Source organism: Magallana gigas, chromosome 2 (genome assembly GCF_963853765.1).
Source record: "Magallana gigas chromosome 2, xbMagGiga1.1, whole genome shotgun sequence".
NCBI classification, from domain to species: domain Eukaryota; kingdom Metazoa; phylum Mollusca; class Bivalvia; order Ostreida; family Ostreidae; genus Magallana; species Magallana gigas.
Window position 1 is genome coordinate 874,239 of NC_088854.1, and position 14,664 is coordinate 888,902.

The following is a 14,664-nucleotide window of genomic DNA, read 5'->3' on the forward strand; positions in this document are numbered from 1 at the left end:
GAGAAGAAGTTCAAAATGTAAAAAGTTTACAGACGGACAGACGGACGGACGGACGGACAGACGGACGGACAGACAGACGACGGACAAAATGTGATCAGAATAGCTCACTTGAGCTTTCAGCTCAGGTGAGCTAAAAAGATAAACAAGTTTCTGCCTCCAAATATTTTACTTTTTACAATAAAAGTACGGTTTCTGATGCTAAATTATGCTTTAGTTCATATGTTTATCTGACATTTCAAAAAGTGTGATGACATGTATATTTTTTCTTATACTAGTAATTGATGAAATTTAAGTCTATTAAATTGAAATCAGATCTTTTTTTTCAACTTTCATCAGAGAGTTTTACGAGTATGGAGTTACCTTAACAAGTCTTTGATGAATGAATGAAATTTTATCTGAAGTCGACAATATTTCATCTTAGAGTGTGATACTGCATGTCCAAAGTTGCTCGCAACAGAGACAGAAAAAAACCCCCAGCTATGCTAAGAATCTTAGCGACAATATAAAAATGTTCCCATCAAAACAATACGAAGGTTACAGGCAAATTAAATGGAGAGATGGAAAGGAGTCTTAAAAGTATGGAAGAGCTCCGTAAGACAGCATCAAACTGACAGGCATCGCGAGAAAAGGAATAGATAACACACAGACAACAACGTTTTAAATTGTAACGTTCAAGGACAAGACAGGATAGATATATCGACAGAACCCCTGAAAGAGGAAACTGATCAACACAAAGGCTGAAAAATGTAAGAGCTTGTTGAGGAAAAAGGAAATAGTTATATTTAGTAAACTAATGCTGAGTACTTGTTAATCTAGACATTGAAAATCATTATACTCCAGATGTATTTTTTGAGTTTACTTGAAAACACATGTAAACAAAATTGCTTATAATATTGGCTAGAAAACTACACAGTACATCATGTTGCATATATCTTAAACTTTAGTTACATCTGTTCAATCAGAGTCCTAAGCCATAATTTCAAAGCTTTCATGTATTCTAAAGTAAAATTTTTTTATTGATATCGTAATGAGTATACAAGTCTGCTAATTAATGGTTTAAACAGTAATAAGGGTAAATCCTGTATGTTTATCTATTGCGATTTCTCTCCTCCGGAAGTACGTATCCCTTACACACCAGGGGTCCGTTGTCATGGAGAAGAAGCGCCGGCCACACACACACCTCCACGATCTTCCCGCGGCGTCCATGGAAGGAGAATAAGGCCTTGTCCACCAGTTGTCCTTGTTTGGGTGAGATGATCACCATTGGTGGGTCCTGCATACACATGTACCAACAAAGCTCTACACACTTCCTGACGTACGTCACCACGCGGACGTCTGCTCGGATGATCTCGTCTTCTATCAGGGCGGGGAGCTCAGTGTCTATGAACAGCTAAAAAGATATGTTGTTCAAGGATAGTATCCACATATATTATAAATACCTATGATATCCTATTACTCTATTTTTATCATACCATTGACAACATCTTTACTTACCTTTGATTTGCTTTTGGCTGTCGTGGAGGCCACTGCTTTACTGAAGTTCTTGGCGTGTCTGACAAGATTTGGGTACTCCACACTGTTTCTGTACACTCTGTCCTCTGGCTTCACATCACCAGGTTCTACTTTCTCTTCTTGTTTCCTCTCGGATCGATTTCCATCTTCTAAAGTTTCTTGTTTTGGTTTTTGGTAAGATGGCTCCTGATTGTTTTTCTTAGCATTGATTTCGTTGTCAGTGCTCAGATCTTTATCCAGTGGTAGAATTTGTTGGCCGTTTTCGTCCCCATGTTCTTGAGTAGTCATTATCTGATCATATTTCTGCTCTTCCTCATTATCTGCTTCCAGTTTGTTTGGATTTTCCTTCGCAATAGGTGGCGTTAAAAGTTGTTCTGAGGACCCATTCCCTCCATCGGTCTCTCTGTTATGTTCTTCCTCGTCTTCCTCTTTATTCCTCTTCTCCGTAGTGCTGCTGTCTCCAAAGGACACCGTTTGTTCTTTCTTTTCCAGAGAAGGTATTTCTTCGCTGTTAACTTTACTTCTCTGAATGATTGCCTTCTCTGAAGCCGCATCGTCTCTCTTCACAACAAACATTCAAACGTATTTAATGACGCAATCTTAAATATAAGCTCTTTTGACAGAAAAAACTTTTAAAAACTTTAAAAACGGAAAATATACCTTTGGTTTTTCAAACCCTAAAGTGACGGCGAAACTATCTTCAAGGTAAATCTTCTGTCTCTTAAATTGGTCTTTACAAAATTCGAAGATATTCTAAAAGAAGAAGAAAGCGGTTGCTGAATTGGCGCCAAATCATTGGTTTAGCCGAGGACAACGCCTATACACGTAAACGTAAAACTGGTACTACCGTCAATATGTTCTGCAGCGTATAAAGCGTGTCGGGAAGGGCATCGTCACCATCATCTTCTGTTTTGGGTTTGAAGGCCTCGAATGCCTCTGACCACTCGTCATCAAACAGCTGACTGTACATCTCCCCCAGTCTTGTGGGGCGGTGGGTGTCACTCAGGTCCGCGATGTTGGGGTTTCCCTCCGTCAGCTGTTGACTGGCAAATTTACTCAGTCTATGTAAGTATACAGTATAAGGTGGTAATTAGATTTATATGTACATGAATTTAATGCAAGTCTTCTGAATCATACACTTTACTTTTTGGGTTTGTCTTTTCTGTTTAGTGTACATATCTGATTGAATATGAACAGACATTCTAATAAAAAATATCTTCATGACCTTTTCATTTTTGTTACGTCAATATTTTTATTCTTTTTTCCAACATACAAAAGCCTATTGTATTTTTCGAAATTATAATTTATCTTTAGTCTTATATTGTAACGGTATTTGGTACAAATAGTAAATTCAAAATTTAAACTTTAAGTAACCTCATAGACAGTTCTTCAACTTCCTCCTCTTTCTCCTTTAACTGATTTTGCATCTTGTAGAATTCAAGTCTTTTTACTATGATATTTTGTTTCAGATCAGGTCCCTATCATAGAATGCGAATTCATGAATTAATAGAAAATCAATTATTAAAATCAGATCCTTTCATAAACTCGCATACATTCTATTGCAAAATACTTCTTAAAACACAAATTGTTTCTCTTTTTATCTACCTCGGCCTTTTGGGCTAGATCTAGCAGTTTTTCTGCCAAAACAAGTCTCCCAAAGTCTCTCCAAATCTCTGATAATTCTATTCCATATTTCCGCTCATCAACAGTAAGCAGAAAATGAAACAGAGCCGAGTGCCTCAATTTATGTGGGACATCGTTTGCGTCCTTGAACGTAGAGTCAACCAGAGCGAATATGTCCTACCCAAAATAAAATAAACCCAAATGAATCCTACTTTTAAAAAAACCCACATTTTAATTGAAGATTAGATCTTAGAAAAAGGCAAAGGATGAAATAAATTTCTTTCGTATTTTTCTAAAAAATATCTAAATATATTCTTTTTTCAATTCCATATTTGAAACAAGAAATGCACATTAAAAAGATTCCGGTAATCATCACAGCATATAATAAAAAAAAAAGATCGACTTGATCTAAATATGGTGATGACAAGGACATTTTTACTGATGCAGAAAAATTCATTTTTTCCACAACTTTCATCATATCATATAAATCATGATTTCAATAGGTTTTGTTTCTTTTTTAAATTCGATATTTTGTTGTGAATTATTAGTTTTATAAACATAAAAGATCTATATAGCATCGATTTCTGTTATTTTAATATGAAGTAGATCATCTATAGTAATCAATAGAAATGGTCAACTTCCACGTCATTATTAAAAAACAAATTATTTTTTATTGTCAAGATATTTTACCAGAAATTAAGTTAATATATTTTATTAAATCATGTTTGATAACACGTTATAAAGAATTGTATACAACTATTTTGACATACGGCCCCCTCTGGAAATGCTGATTTCAGTTTACTCTGACACGTAAACAGATGGCGGCACTCCTTGACCACCTCTGGCCTCGGGGCTCGGTCTGACCCCCAATTATCCTGGTCCAACAACCACTCGATGATGTTTCCGTTCGACTTCCTAGGCCGTTTGCTTTGAGAACTAGTAAAAGGCTGCTGTCTCTGAGAATATAAACACAGAATATAACCTCTGTTTTAAGTAGACAGTGTACCCTGTTCAGTGGAAACGTGGGCTAGTTTATTTATACCTTCTTCTCTGGGTCGGACTGAGAGGTTGTGGTGAGTGTGAGAAATTCAGATACAGCGTCCCTCCATCTGCTGTAGCCGGGAACCTTGTCAGATACAGCTGACATCACGGCGTACAGCACCGGGGCCTGCTTTTTGTTGCTATCGTTCACGGAATCAAGGTCACCAGAAGACAGTTTTCTTTGTTTCTAATCAAAATAAATCTAATTTAATCAAGAATTTCAATGCATTTTTTTATCTCCTTTTTTACGACATACCGGTATTAGAAATTGTTGACGCCAAAAAAACCCCAATTTTAAATCCCATAAAAAGGTACTTAATATAGATCACAACTCTTCCTGGTCTTATTTCGGTCAAACACACAATAAACTAACGATACAATGATGCTAAGAATGCAGTTAAGTGCTTATAATAGTGTTACATTCTTATATAAACCTTTAACGCAACAGAAAAAAATAAATAACGAGTTGTTTAATAGAGCTCTATTTACCGGACAGCCTGTTTCTCTTGCAACTTTAAGAAGATGTTCATATTCCCCCAAAGCGTTTTCTAGGTTTCCCCCAATCAGAAGTTCATCTTTATACAAGCTACAAGTCCTTAACAGATCCTCAATGGCTGGGTAATCGGCGTTCTGATCAAGGAAACAGATAGATATGTATGAATTATTTAAAATCAATAGACGATAATTGCATTGGATTGTAATTATAAATGATCATTTTTATTTAAAAATTAAACAATCATGTAATTTGTTAAATATTGAAATAATGTAAATCGATAAACACAACTTGATTTATTTCTTTTCTGTTAGTATTTTCTGATCGCTGGTTTATTTGTTTCATTTCTTCCTGCTAAAATAAAAATCATGGACCGTATCATAAATTTTTTATTTGATGTAATAGCGTATAGCGTATAGAATAACGTACGTACAACCTTCCCCTGCGTCGCTTTGCACTGGTCTGTCTTGTTACAAACTTATTCATATCCTGTCTTTTACTTACATTCTCCTCTGTCTGCACTAACGAGTCTTTATGTTTTTCAACGTTTGGTTCATGTGTTTCTGATTTACAGGGAGTCTCAACATCAGCTGTGTGGTCTGTAACGCCATCCTGATCAGCTTGTTTTGATTGTGTCGGAGACTGTAGTTCTACAGAAGGATCTTCCATGTCACTGTCATTCTCCCCAATAGTTCTTATAGGGTGTTTTTCTTCAGATTGGTCCATTTTTTGTTGTCGTTGTATCGAACAAACCGAAAGTAGAACCTGAAAATTGTGAGCAATCACTGACAAAGTAAAATAAAAAGCGAGAAAAGACTAACAGATGAGATTTATGTAAATTATTTACCGTTTTAGAGCTCTTACAATGCCTTTTCATTTGTTAAGCGACATAAATCATTCTAAATACACTGCTTGTTCGTATCTGCTTTCAACATCCTTGTTTTTGTTTCATTACACTTGAAAGAGTTGTCGGACTTATGCTCAACTCATGGATCATAGACACTGGTGTTATATGGCATATGTAATAAAAATCAAAGTACTGAAAGTACTAATAGGCGGAAGCATGATTGCAAGTTGTCAATGTCATAGTGTTATAACTATTTTCTTTTTAAGAATTAGTTTGATAACAGAAAACACTATTATAATATGTCAGTTAAGGTATATACATGTAGTAAATGTGGAAATACTCAGCTACTGCACCGGATTAGTCTGGATCATGCCTTAACGAGGCCGGGTCTAATTTGTTCTGCCCTAGATTTTTGGATGAAACTTTTTACATGAATTTCTACTGATATAATTATTATTTTAAGATTAAAAAATAAGACATTTACCACACCGCTTGTTTAGGGGGTCATCTCAAAGTGTGTTAATCTTTAACATAGGACCCTATGGGATTTTGCTTGAAATGTATCAATTTTGCAAATTTTTTTTTTTTTTTTTTTTTTTTTTTTTTTTTACATTTTTTCAAAACTTCTGCCCTAGGGATTTCTTTTTCTGTTCTACATATTAAAGTTATTGCTAAAAGGCATCTAATGGTCAAATAAAAAAAACCTTTTACCTCCTGGTTTGTTCCAGGGGTCTTATCAAAGTTGATTATTGTATGCCCAATTTCCCAGATTCGTCAGATAATGGCTATTTTTTATTTGACAAAAGCGGAAAAGGTGATCTTAATAGTATTATTAAAACATTCAGACATATTTAAGTAATAAAAAAAATATATAACATCACATATTAAGGGTCATTGATATAAAATACATGGTTACTGTCTGAAATATATGAATTTAGCTATATTTAGGCGGGTAAAGAAAACGTAACAGAAGGCTTGGCTTGCTGAACCCTCTTCACGTTTTCGACCCGAGCCCAAATATAGCTTATACTTCGAGACATTTATGTTTATTCCACAATATAACATTATTTTTACGCATCAAACGAGATATTTTCAACAATTTTCGCTGAATATCTGCAGTTGAAACTATCACGCCATGGCGTCAACCAAGCAAAAAGATGACGTCACAATGAAACGCTGCGCGAAAACGTGCGTACTCGTTCTGTACTCGGCCTCGTTAAATAAAGATTAGATGAGAAAAGCAATTAAACATCAAAACATTTATTTTGTGAAGTACATTCATATAACAGTTGATACTTATATACAAGCTGACATTATAGGAATACATTTTCATTTATTATGCCGATTTATTAAAAATAGTCATTTTGACATCAACATGATGAAAGAATATTATAATATTAGAATTTGATAAACTGAACGTCTGAAACTGCAGTATTTTATTCTTTACAATAATGTTTCACCAAAATACAGAAGTTATATTTGAACATCACTTGATTACAGTATTTTACACAATTAAGTAATCCGTGTGTCATTTTTATCTGGACAATGTGTAGTAAAAACGGTAATCAATCAAGAGATTTTGAAGTTATCTTAAAATATTCTCAAGTTTCACAGTAAGAGGATGATTTCAAAGTGATTTTATATGTCTGTGGAGAATTGCAGACCTCTAAATGATCCTCAGATTGCAGTTCATACATTTTGTTGGCAAATGTTTAAAACTTTGAAAGAATGTATTTACTTACTGTACTGTACACCAAACATATTTTACAAAGATCAAACATATATGCAAATGTTGAGAATTACAATACAATGCAAAAGCCAAGTAATTTAGGGATAACTATAGATTGATAATAAATAATGTACAAATTATGTGTCCTTTACAATTGCTCCATGTTGTACTGTCAAATCACAGGTCTCTAGTACTGAAGATTTGAAGTTTTAACTTTTAAGTTTTTGTTTTAATATAATGGAATCTTCAAGAGAAATTCCCCATTTCAGAACATAGACTTCCAAAGAATCCCTTTATAGACGCATGCCGTAGTTGTGTTTTTGGAAAGCGTGTAATCCTGGAGTGTGCCATTTGTGGTAACAACAGTTTCAATTCACTAGTGTTGTCTTGCAGCCATTATACCAATGACAACTGTCTTTTTCAGCAGGATATTCTAAAATGTGTTGATGAAAATGAATAATGGATATGTTATCAAGCAATATTTCATTACAATATACTTGACCTCCAATAAAGACAACATGGATTTAATCAAAGTACTGAAGAACTGACGGGAGTTGATTTTGTCGATGTTTACTTATTTTAAAATCAATGATATGTTATTTTGCATGACAAGTACATGTATACGTAGTTTCTAATTTGAATTACGCATATTTTTATAATATGAATTTTTGAACTTTGCGACTAGAATGTCGAGAAACCTCCATATGAATCATGTTAAATAATATTTAAAGATAAAATTAATTCAATCAAACTATGTATCAGTGGTAGAAATATTTCTCGAAAATTGTATGGATCCAAGCAATTATTTTATATTGAACTCTAGTCTCGTTAAACCAAACGCTCGGCTGACACCGTAAATCTCCGACAAGGGTTTTCGGAGACAGCCGAGCGTCGAGTTGAACGAGACTATATTGAACTCTGGCGTAGGAATACATACGACTACAAAAAATATTTAAATTGTTCGTACCATTTAAAATCTGACTATTTTTAAGGTACATGTATTTGTAAATAAGTTTCCTTGAAAAACAATGCTTTAGCATACATCACATCGAATTCATCAATTATTTTCAAGTCTTGTCAGGAGCAATGATTTGTGCTGAGGTCCAAACACTGTTTCACTTTCGGTTTGTCCGAGTGACTGCATAGGAGAGTTGATTAAAAATCAACTCCCAAAAATAAAAATTCAACTATAAAATATTTTATTTTGAGTTTATGTGTTTTTTACCTTAAATAATTTATTTTCAAAAGCATACATTCCGTTGGTTCAAAATGGATCTGTTCAAAACTTTCAACTTGTCTGTGAAAATTGTCCTATTTACATAATAAATGTATTTACACGGGCATGGCATGCATATATTCAGTGAAGGGAATTATCGGGCTACGACATGAGGTCACCGTTTTTACTGGTAGATGTAGTTTGATAGTACATTTCAACAAATATTCATCGGCAGTGCCTCTCGGTTGGCAGACGAAGTTAGCAACCTTCTTGTATTATATATGTAGAGGGTCTGATTTTTAAAAAATATTTGATTTAGGTAATTTTGGGCAATGAATGTATAAATTAGATTAGATATATGTCATAAAAGGATAATTTAATAAAAAAAAATAATATTAACGTCCCGGGGGTCTATAATCTTAGGGGTGGGGGGGGGGGTCGATCCTGTCCACAAGCACCTGTGGTCGCACCCGCTGTGTGCTCTTTGTCAAGAATATAATTAATGTTTATGTGCATGTTGAAAAGTTTTTCATGGGCAACTCCGTGAATTTGACACACTGTGAATACTTTTTCCTACCGTACACAGCGATGGTTCACGCGTGCAGTCAATGCGTCAAAGAATCTCTTTAATATAGTATCGCAGAAGGTAAGGTTTTATGAATATCGACAAGGATAGCATAATTTTGAACATATTTTATTGTAGAGTATAGAAACTAAGTAAGTTGTCCTAACACTGCAACCAATAAATCAAAGTTAACCCACATATAACCTGAAGATATGAACATTACGTCGATTGTTTATACTATTGTTAAAACAATTAGAATGTTATAGAACATACAGTAATTTTGATCACATGCAATGAAAATAAAGATCGATGTAAAACATTTTAATTGAGCAAATTTTTAGAAAGTATGTAATCGTGAGGTTTAATTTTGAACGGGATACAAAAAACACAGATACTGTTTCTAACTGCCATTGTGTCTTTACATACAAGATTTATAAATCTAAAATGGTTTGTAGATCTTGAAACAAATTAGAAACACTTTATATGATGCCTTCGTACCTTAAAGACAACAAAAAATATTTTTTGATGTATTCTTACATGTACAATTGTAATTACATTTAAGTTTTAAAACAAGACTTGAATTTTTTTAATATCATCATTAAATGTATTATAATAATGGTAAAATTGATATGTTTTGTTTTTTCTTTTTATATTGTCTTTGGTTATATCCCAGTTTTACGACTTTGGATATGGTTAAATGGATATGTAACTGGATATTCCTGAATAATTGCTATAGTATTTATTAAATAAAACTATCATTAATGCAAATTCAAGTGCTGAAACAGATCTTGCATTACAATGTTTATAAAAATAATCAAAACTCCAATACCAACAAAAACCAATTGCAAAAACGCAAGTATAGAGTAATCAGTTTGAGTTTGATTTCCCATGCATAACTACCGAATTCCACATATCATTATTCATCTTCACAAATGCAAGATGATAATGTAACATTATCTCGTAATTACAAAACGACAAGGTACTTTATGGACCTAAACTATTCGATCGAAACAAAGCAAACCTAAAGTACTCACTAATTACAGATAGTATAGAATAGATTTTGTCACGCAAAATATTCAAGATTATTCCTAATTACATTAAATCCTGCATGAATGAAAGGAAACAAACAGCATATAAATTATTCTCTATAGAACTTTGTGTTAATACTAAGTTTACTTATGGGTGAACGAAGCTTCTTTTTTTCCCCGTTTAGTAACTATAAATTGTGTTACAATTCAATTCAATTCAGTTTATTCGCTCAAACCATGAAATGTTACATGAGGTCAACCATTATATACAGTTCAAAAGTCAGAGGTACATTTTATAAATGAATAGATAAGTAGTAGATAAATAGTAAATAAGCATAAATATACAATATATACAATGAAGATAGGAAAAAGTATAATAATGGAGGGCAGACTATTATATCAGACTCTATATTTTTATAATAAGATAACATAATTTTTTACAGAGGAAAAATTACTAACGTCATTTAGTAGAATTAAAATGTTAAGACCAATTTTCTAGAATATATGGTTTAGTTGAATAGTATGAATAAACCTGAACGTCTACACAACTAAAATGCCCGAGTTGGTTTCAGCACATCATTATACTCAAAGAATGATTCTTTATTTGTTAGATAGGGGTAACTGCCATCAGTATGCTAAAAAGGTCATTTTCTACTTCTATGTTATCTACTGCCTTATAAATTGCTAGATATGGCTTATTAGTTCAATTTTAGTGATATTCTGACTTGTTTGAGCATTGCGTCATTGTATCAATGTGCCTGGTATCACTGCAGCATATTTTCGTAAATTTGATGTGTGTAAAATTAAATAAATAAAAGTTTGTACTCTAAGAATCCAACCATATTTTTTTTTATCATTTATAATAACTGACGTATCGTATGATAATATTTTTTCATTTATATTTAATTAAATGTTAATCTTTTAAGATATTGGTTTTCAACTGCAACTTATCAGCTGTACTATCTATTTACAACAAAATGACTGATAAGAAATAGTGTGGCAAAAAATGGCTAATTCGCATTTATTCCAGATCATGACTGAAAAATCAGCAAACACTCATAAGGAATTTCATACAAGTCTTTCACAGATCTAAAGTGCAGTATCAACACAAATACTGCATGGATCAGGGCAAGACTTGATACATCATGTATTTGTACAAGACTTTTTTTTTTAATGATTTGTTTTTGTTCCATACATACTTATACTAATGTTGACATTAATAAATTCAGTTTTTATAAATTTTATACACATGCATACTCACTCACACATGTACACAAATATATTTACATACATTTTTCAATATCAGTGGTAAATGGTTACTTTGCTTCCAAAAAACATAACAAAAAAAACATTTAAAGATTTAATACATCATGTATTTGTACAAGACTTAATACATCGTGTATTTGTACAAGACTTAATACATCGTGTATTTGTACAAGACTTAATATATCATGTATTTGTACAAGACTTAATACATCCTGTATTTGTACAAGACTTAATATATCATATATTTATACAAGGCTTAATACATCATGTATTTGTACAAGACTTAATACATAATGTATTTGGACAAGACTTAATACTGCATGGAATTGGACAAGACTTATAATTTCATGTATTTGTACAAGACTTTATACATCCTGTATTTGTACAAGATTTAATACTTCATGTATATGTACAAGACTTAATAATTCATGTATTTGTACAAGACTTAATACATCACGTATTTGTACAAGACTTAATATATCATGTATTTGCACAAGACTTTATAAGAAATAGTGTGGCAGAAAATGGTTAATTCGCATTAATTCAAGATCATGACTGAAAAATCAGCAAACACTCATAAAGGAATTTCATACAAGTCTTTCACAGATCTTAAAGTGCAGTATCAGACATGTATTATGTAATGAACAAGAGGCCCATGGGGCCAACTCGCTCATCTGAGCAACAATAGGTGTTCAAAAGATATTATACCTTATGGCCCCTCGGTAAAATAACAAAAAAAAATATTGTAAAGTATTCGAATTTTAAACTTATTTTTGCATACACGTAATCTTTAATATTGTACCTTTATGGAATATCATTTTTACCGAGAATAAAAAAATCCTACGCAAGATATAAAAAACTAAACATTTGGTAGGGGTACACTGTTAACTTCCATTTCCCAATATTTTCGTTCTGCCCTTTCCCCCACTTTATAAAGCGATCAAAATCTATGAGAGCATATAGGTACATTTTCTTCCTCAACTACTTACTAGTTATTGTATTTTAAAAATACATATATATATTATGATAGGTTTTTTATTTTATTTAAAACATCCTATAGATGTTGAAAAGAAAATTGTACCTCAATGCGCTCAATTAATTCATATTTACGCATCTTACTAAAAAAATATAATTGTTCTTTATACAATTCAATGGACTCAAAACGTGTCCGGGTGAATGAAATACCGAAATAAGGGGAAGCATGGATAGTTGCACGCCCTTATATAGGGTGTGTGTAGCGGTGAGCGTAGCGATAGAAATCGAAAACTAATATGACGGTCGTCAAAGACAAAAGGGAAATAATGCGTATTTATGAAAGCTTTAGTTTTGTTGTATTTTTCTGATGTTTACTAAAAGAATATTACACGGAACAAATTGGCTTTGGTTTGATTGCTGTATTAGGAATGCGAAAAACAATTTCTAGGTGTTGTGTAAGCCAGTCTGAATGAAAAAAAAATGTCACTGTTTGTTGATGTGTAGACGATGTGTCACTTACTTGTTCCTGATCTGTTGTTCTTGACTCTTTAGAAGACTTATCCACTGGAGAGTCCTCCGTGTCACTGTCAGATTCACAAAAAATAATTGGTAAGCGTTGAAGTGGCCCAAAATTGGTCCATTGTATCGTCTCCGTTCTAACTTTTTTGCGAACAAACCGAAAGTAGAACCTTTCGGTAAAAAGCCGAAGTTTTATTTATAAAGTTAATTGATAGTTATATCAATTATATAATTATTAATGTAAAATTTTATAAATAATATCATAAATTAATGATTTTATTAAGGAGGTTATGATTAAACTTAGAACATCTGTAATAAAAAGTCTTCATTATTAAAAGGGTAACTTGTCTATGAAAAAAAGACCTCCAAAAAGACAGGGGTCGGATCAGGTTCCCAGGAGGAGTGAGCATCTTCTGCTGACCGGTCACACCCACCGAAAAGATGACTTCAAAAAGACTGTTTATAGTCCTGTTTTATCAACTTGTTTGTCAGTAGCTTGCTTCGCCTTAGAAACTGTTCATAAAAAGAGCATGCCCTTGCGTATCGAATTAACTGAGAGACAAAAACAACATATTCAGGTGATGAAGGTATATTGCTACATAGCTAAGGAATGTTGACAAAAGAAAAATTGATCTCATCGCGTTTATCATAAAGTTTTGTTGTTAGGTTACCATCAATGTCTATTTTTAGTAAAATATCCAAATATGAAACAGATGACGCAGACTATGTGGCACCTTTTATGTCGACGTAAGAATGGAAATAACAAATGTTAATTGATAATACGTCGTTGATATACCTGAATGTTGAGTTGAAGGCCACAGCGAGTGATTAGTTTTTGAATAAATTCTGTTTCATAAGAATACAAAAATAGGTCTGCTAACAATGGGGTTTCCATGGGAATTCCAACAGATTGTTGGAAGACTTGAGTTCCAAAAACTACATAGATGTTGTCTATCAGAAACAAAAGCATCTTTTTTTATGTCAACTTCAGAGTACTTGTGTGTGCAATCAGAATGGTTTTTAACAAAATATTTTTTTAGATTTCCAATGACAAGGTAAGCATTTTTACGACTTCCATTTTTATTGAAGAAACAACTGTTGATGATATCAAAGATTTTAGATTTTAATTTGTCATGGGGAATGGTTGTATAAAGCGTTGAAAAATCGTACGTTTTGATGCAATTGGTTTTGGTAAGATTTTGTGACCTCAAAATTGCTTATAATTCTTTAGAGTTTTTAATATCCACATCTGATTCACACCACTTCTAGAGTATATTGTTGTGCAGTACTCTTGAAGTTTCTCCTTTACTACTGTAAGAAATTAAGTAAGGAGTAAAGAGAGAGGTTTGGTAGAACATTAACTGGAACCTGCTATATATCCCTGTTTGTAAGGTCTTTTTGAAGCTTTTGAATCCAGTACAAATAAGGTAAATAAAATTCATTTTGTGTATTGGGAATATTAAAGATATCCATTACAGATTTATGATTTTGAAGCATTTTGCTTGGAAAGGCTGCTATGGGTGTAAGTAGTGGGTGTAAGGAGGATAACCATGTGTAGAATCAAAACCTAGTTCTTTGACAATGCAATTAATATTATGTGCCTTACAAACAAAGACAATGTTGTTACTTGCCTTATCAGCAGGGACCAGTACATACTGATCATGCAATCTGTCTAGTTCTTTTCTCACTTCTGCTTTATTGAAAACAGAAGGATAGATGGTTTTCATGTGACCTCTCAGTCGTTTAATACGATAATTATACATCTGAAACTTTTAACCCACTCTGACAATGTATTCAATTCTTCTTTTTCAGATTTTACCCACCGCTTGGCGTAATCTTCAACAGAGTAT

At 32.9% G+C, this 14,664-nt stretch overlaps 1 protein-coding gene across 6 annotated transcripts in view; it reads right to left on the reverse strand.

Annotated features, from left to right (window-relative positions):
• Nucleotides 1-841: 841 nt before the first annotated feature.
• The window catches only part of LOC136272617 (uncharacterized), a 37,087-nt gene continuing 23,264 nt past the window's right edge, over nt 842-14,664 (reverse strand). For 3 of the 6 annotated variants that reach the window (XM_066074407.1, XM_066074412.1, XM_066074408.1), the window contains 4 exons: nt 2,360-2,573; nt 2,173-2,265; nt 1,495-2,073; nt 842-1,390 (listed from right to left, as the gene is read on the reverse strand). In XM_066074407.1, the coding sequence (XP_065930479.1) occupies nt 1,088-1,390; nt 1,495-2,073; nt 2,173-2,265; nt 2,360-2,573 (1,189 nt within the window). In that variant the 3' untranslated portion in view covers nt 842-1,087. Of the gene's footprint in view, nt 1,391-1,494; nt 2,074-2,172; nt 2,266-2,359; nt 2,574-2,886; nt 2,991-3,117; nt 3,313-3,905; nt 4,092-4,177; nt 4,364-4,665; nt 4,808-4,946; nt 5,024-5,173; nt 5,435-5,516; nt 5,672-14,664 lie in introns of those variants that run through there. The other 3 variants (XM_066074410.1, XM_066074411.1, XM_066074409.1) reach the window with 3 other exon arrangements.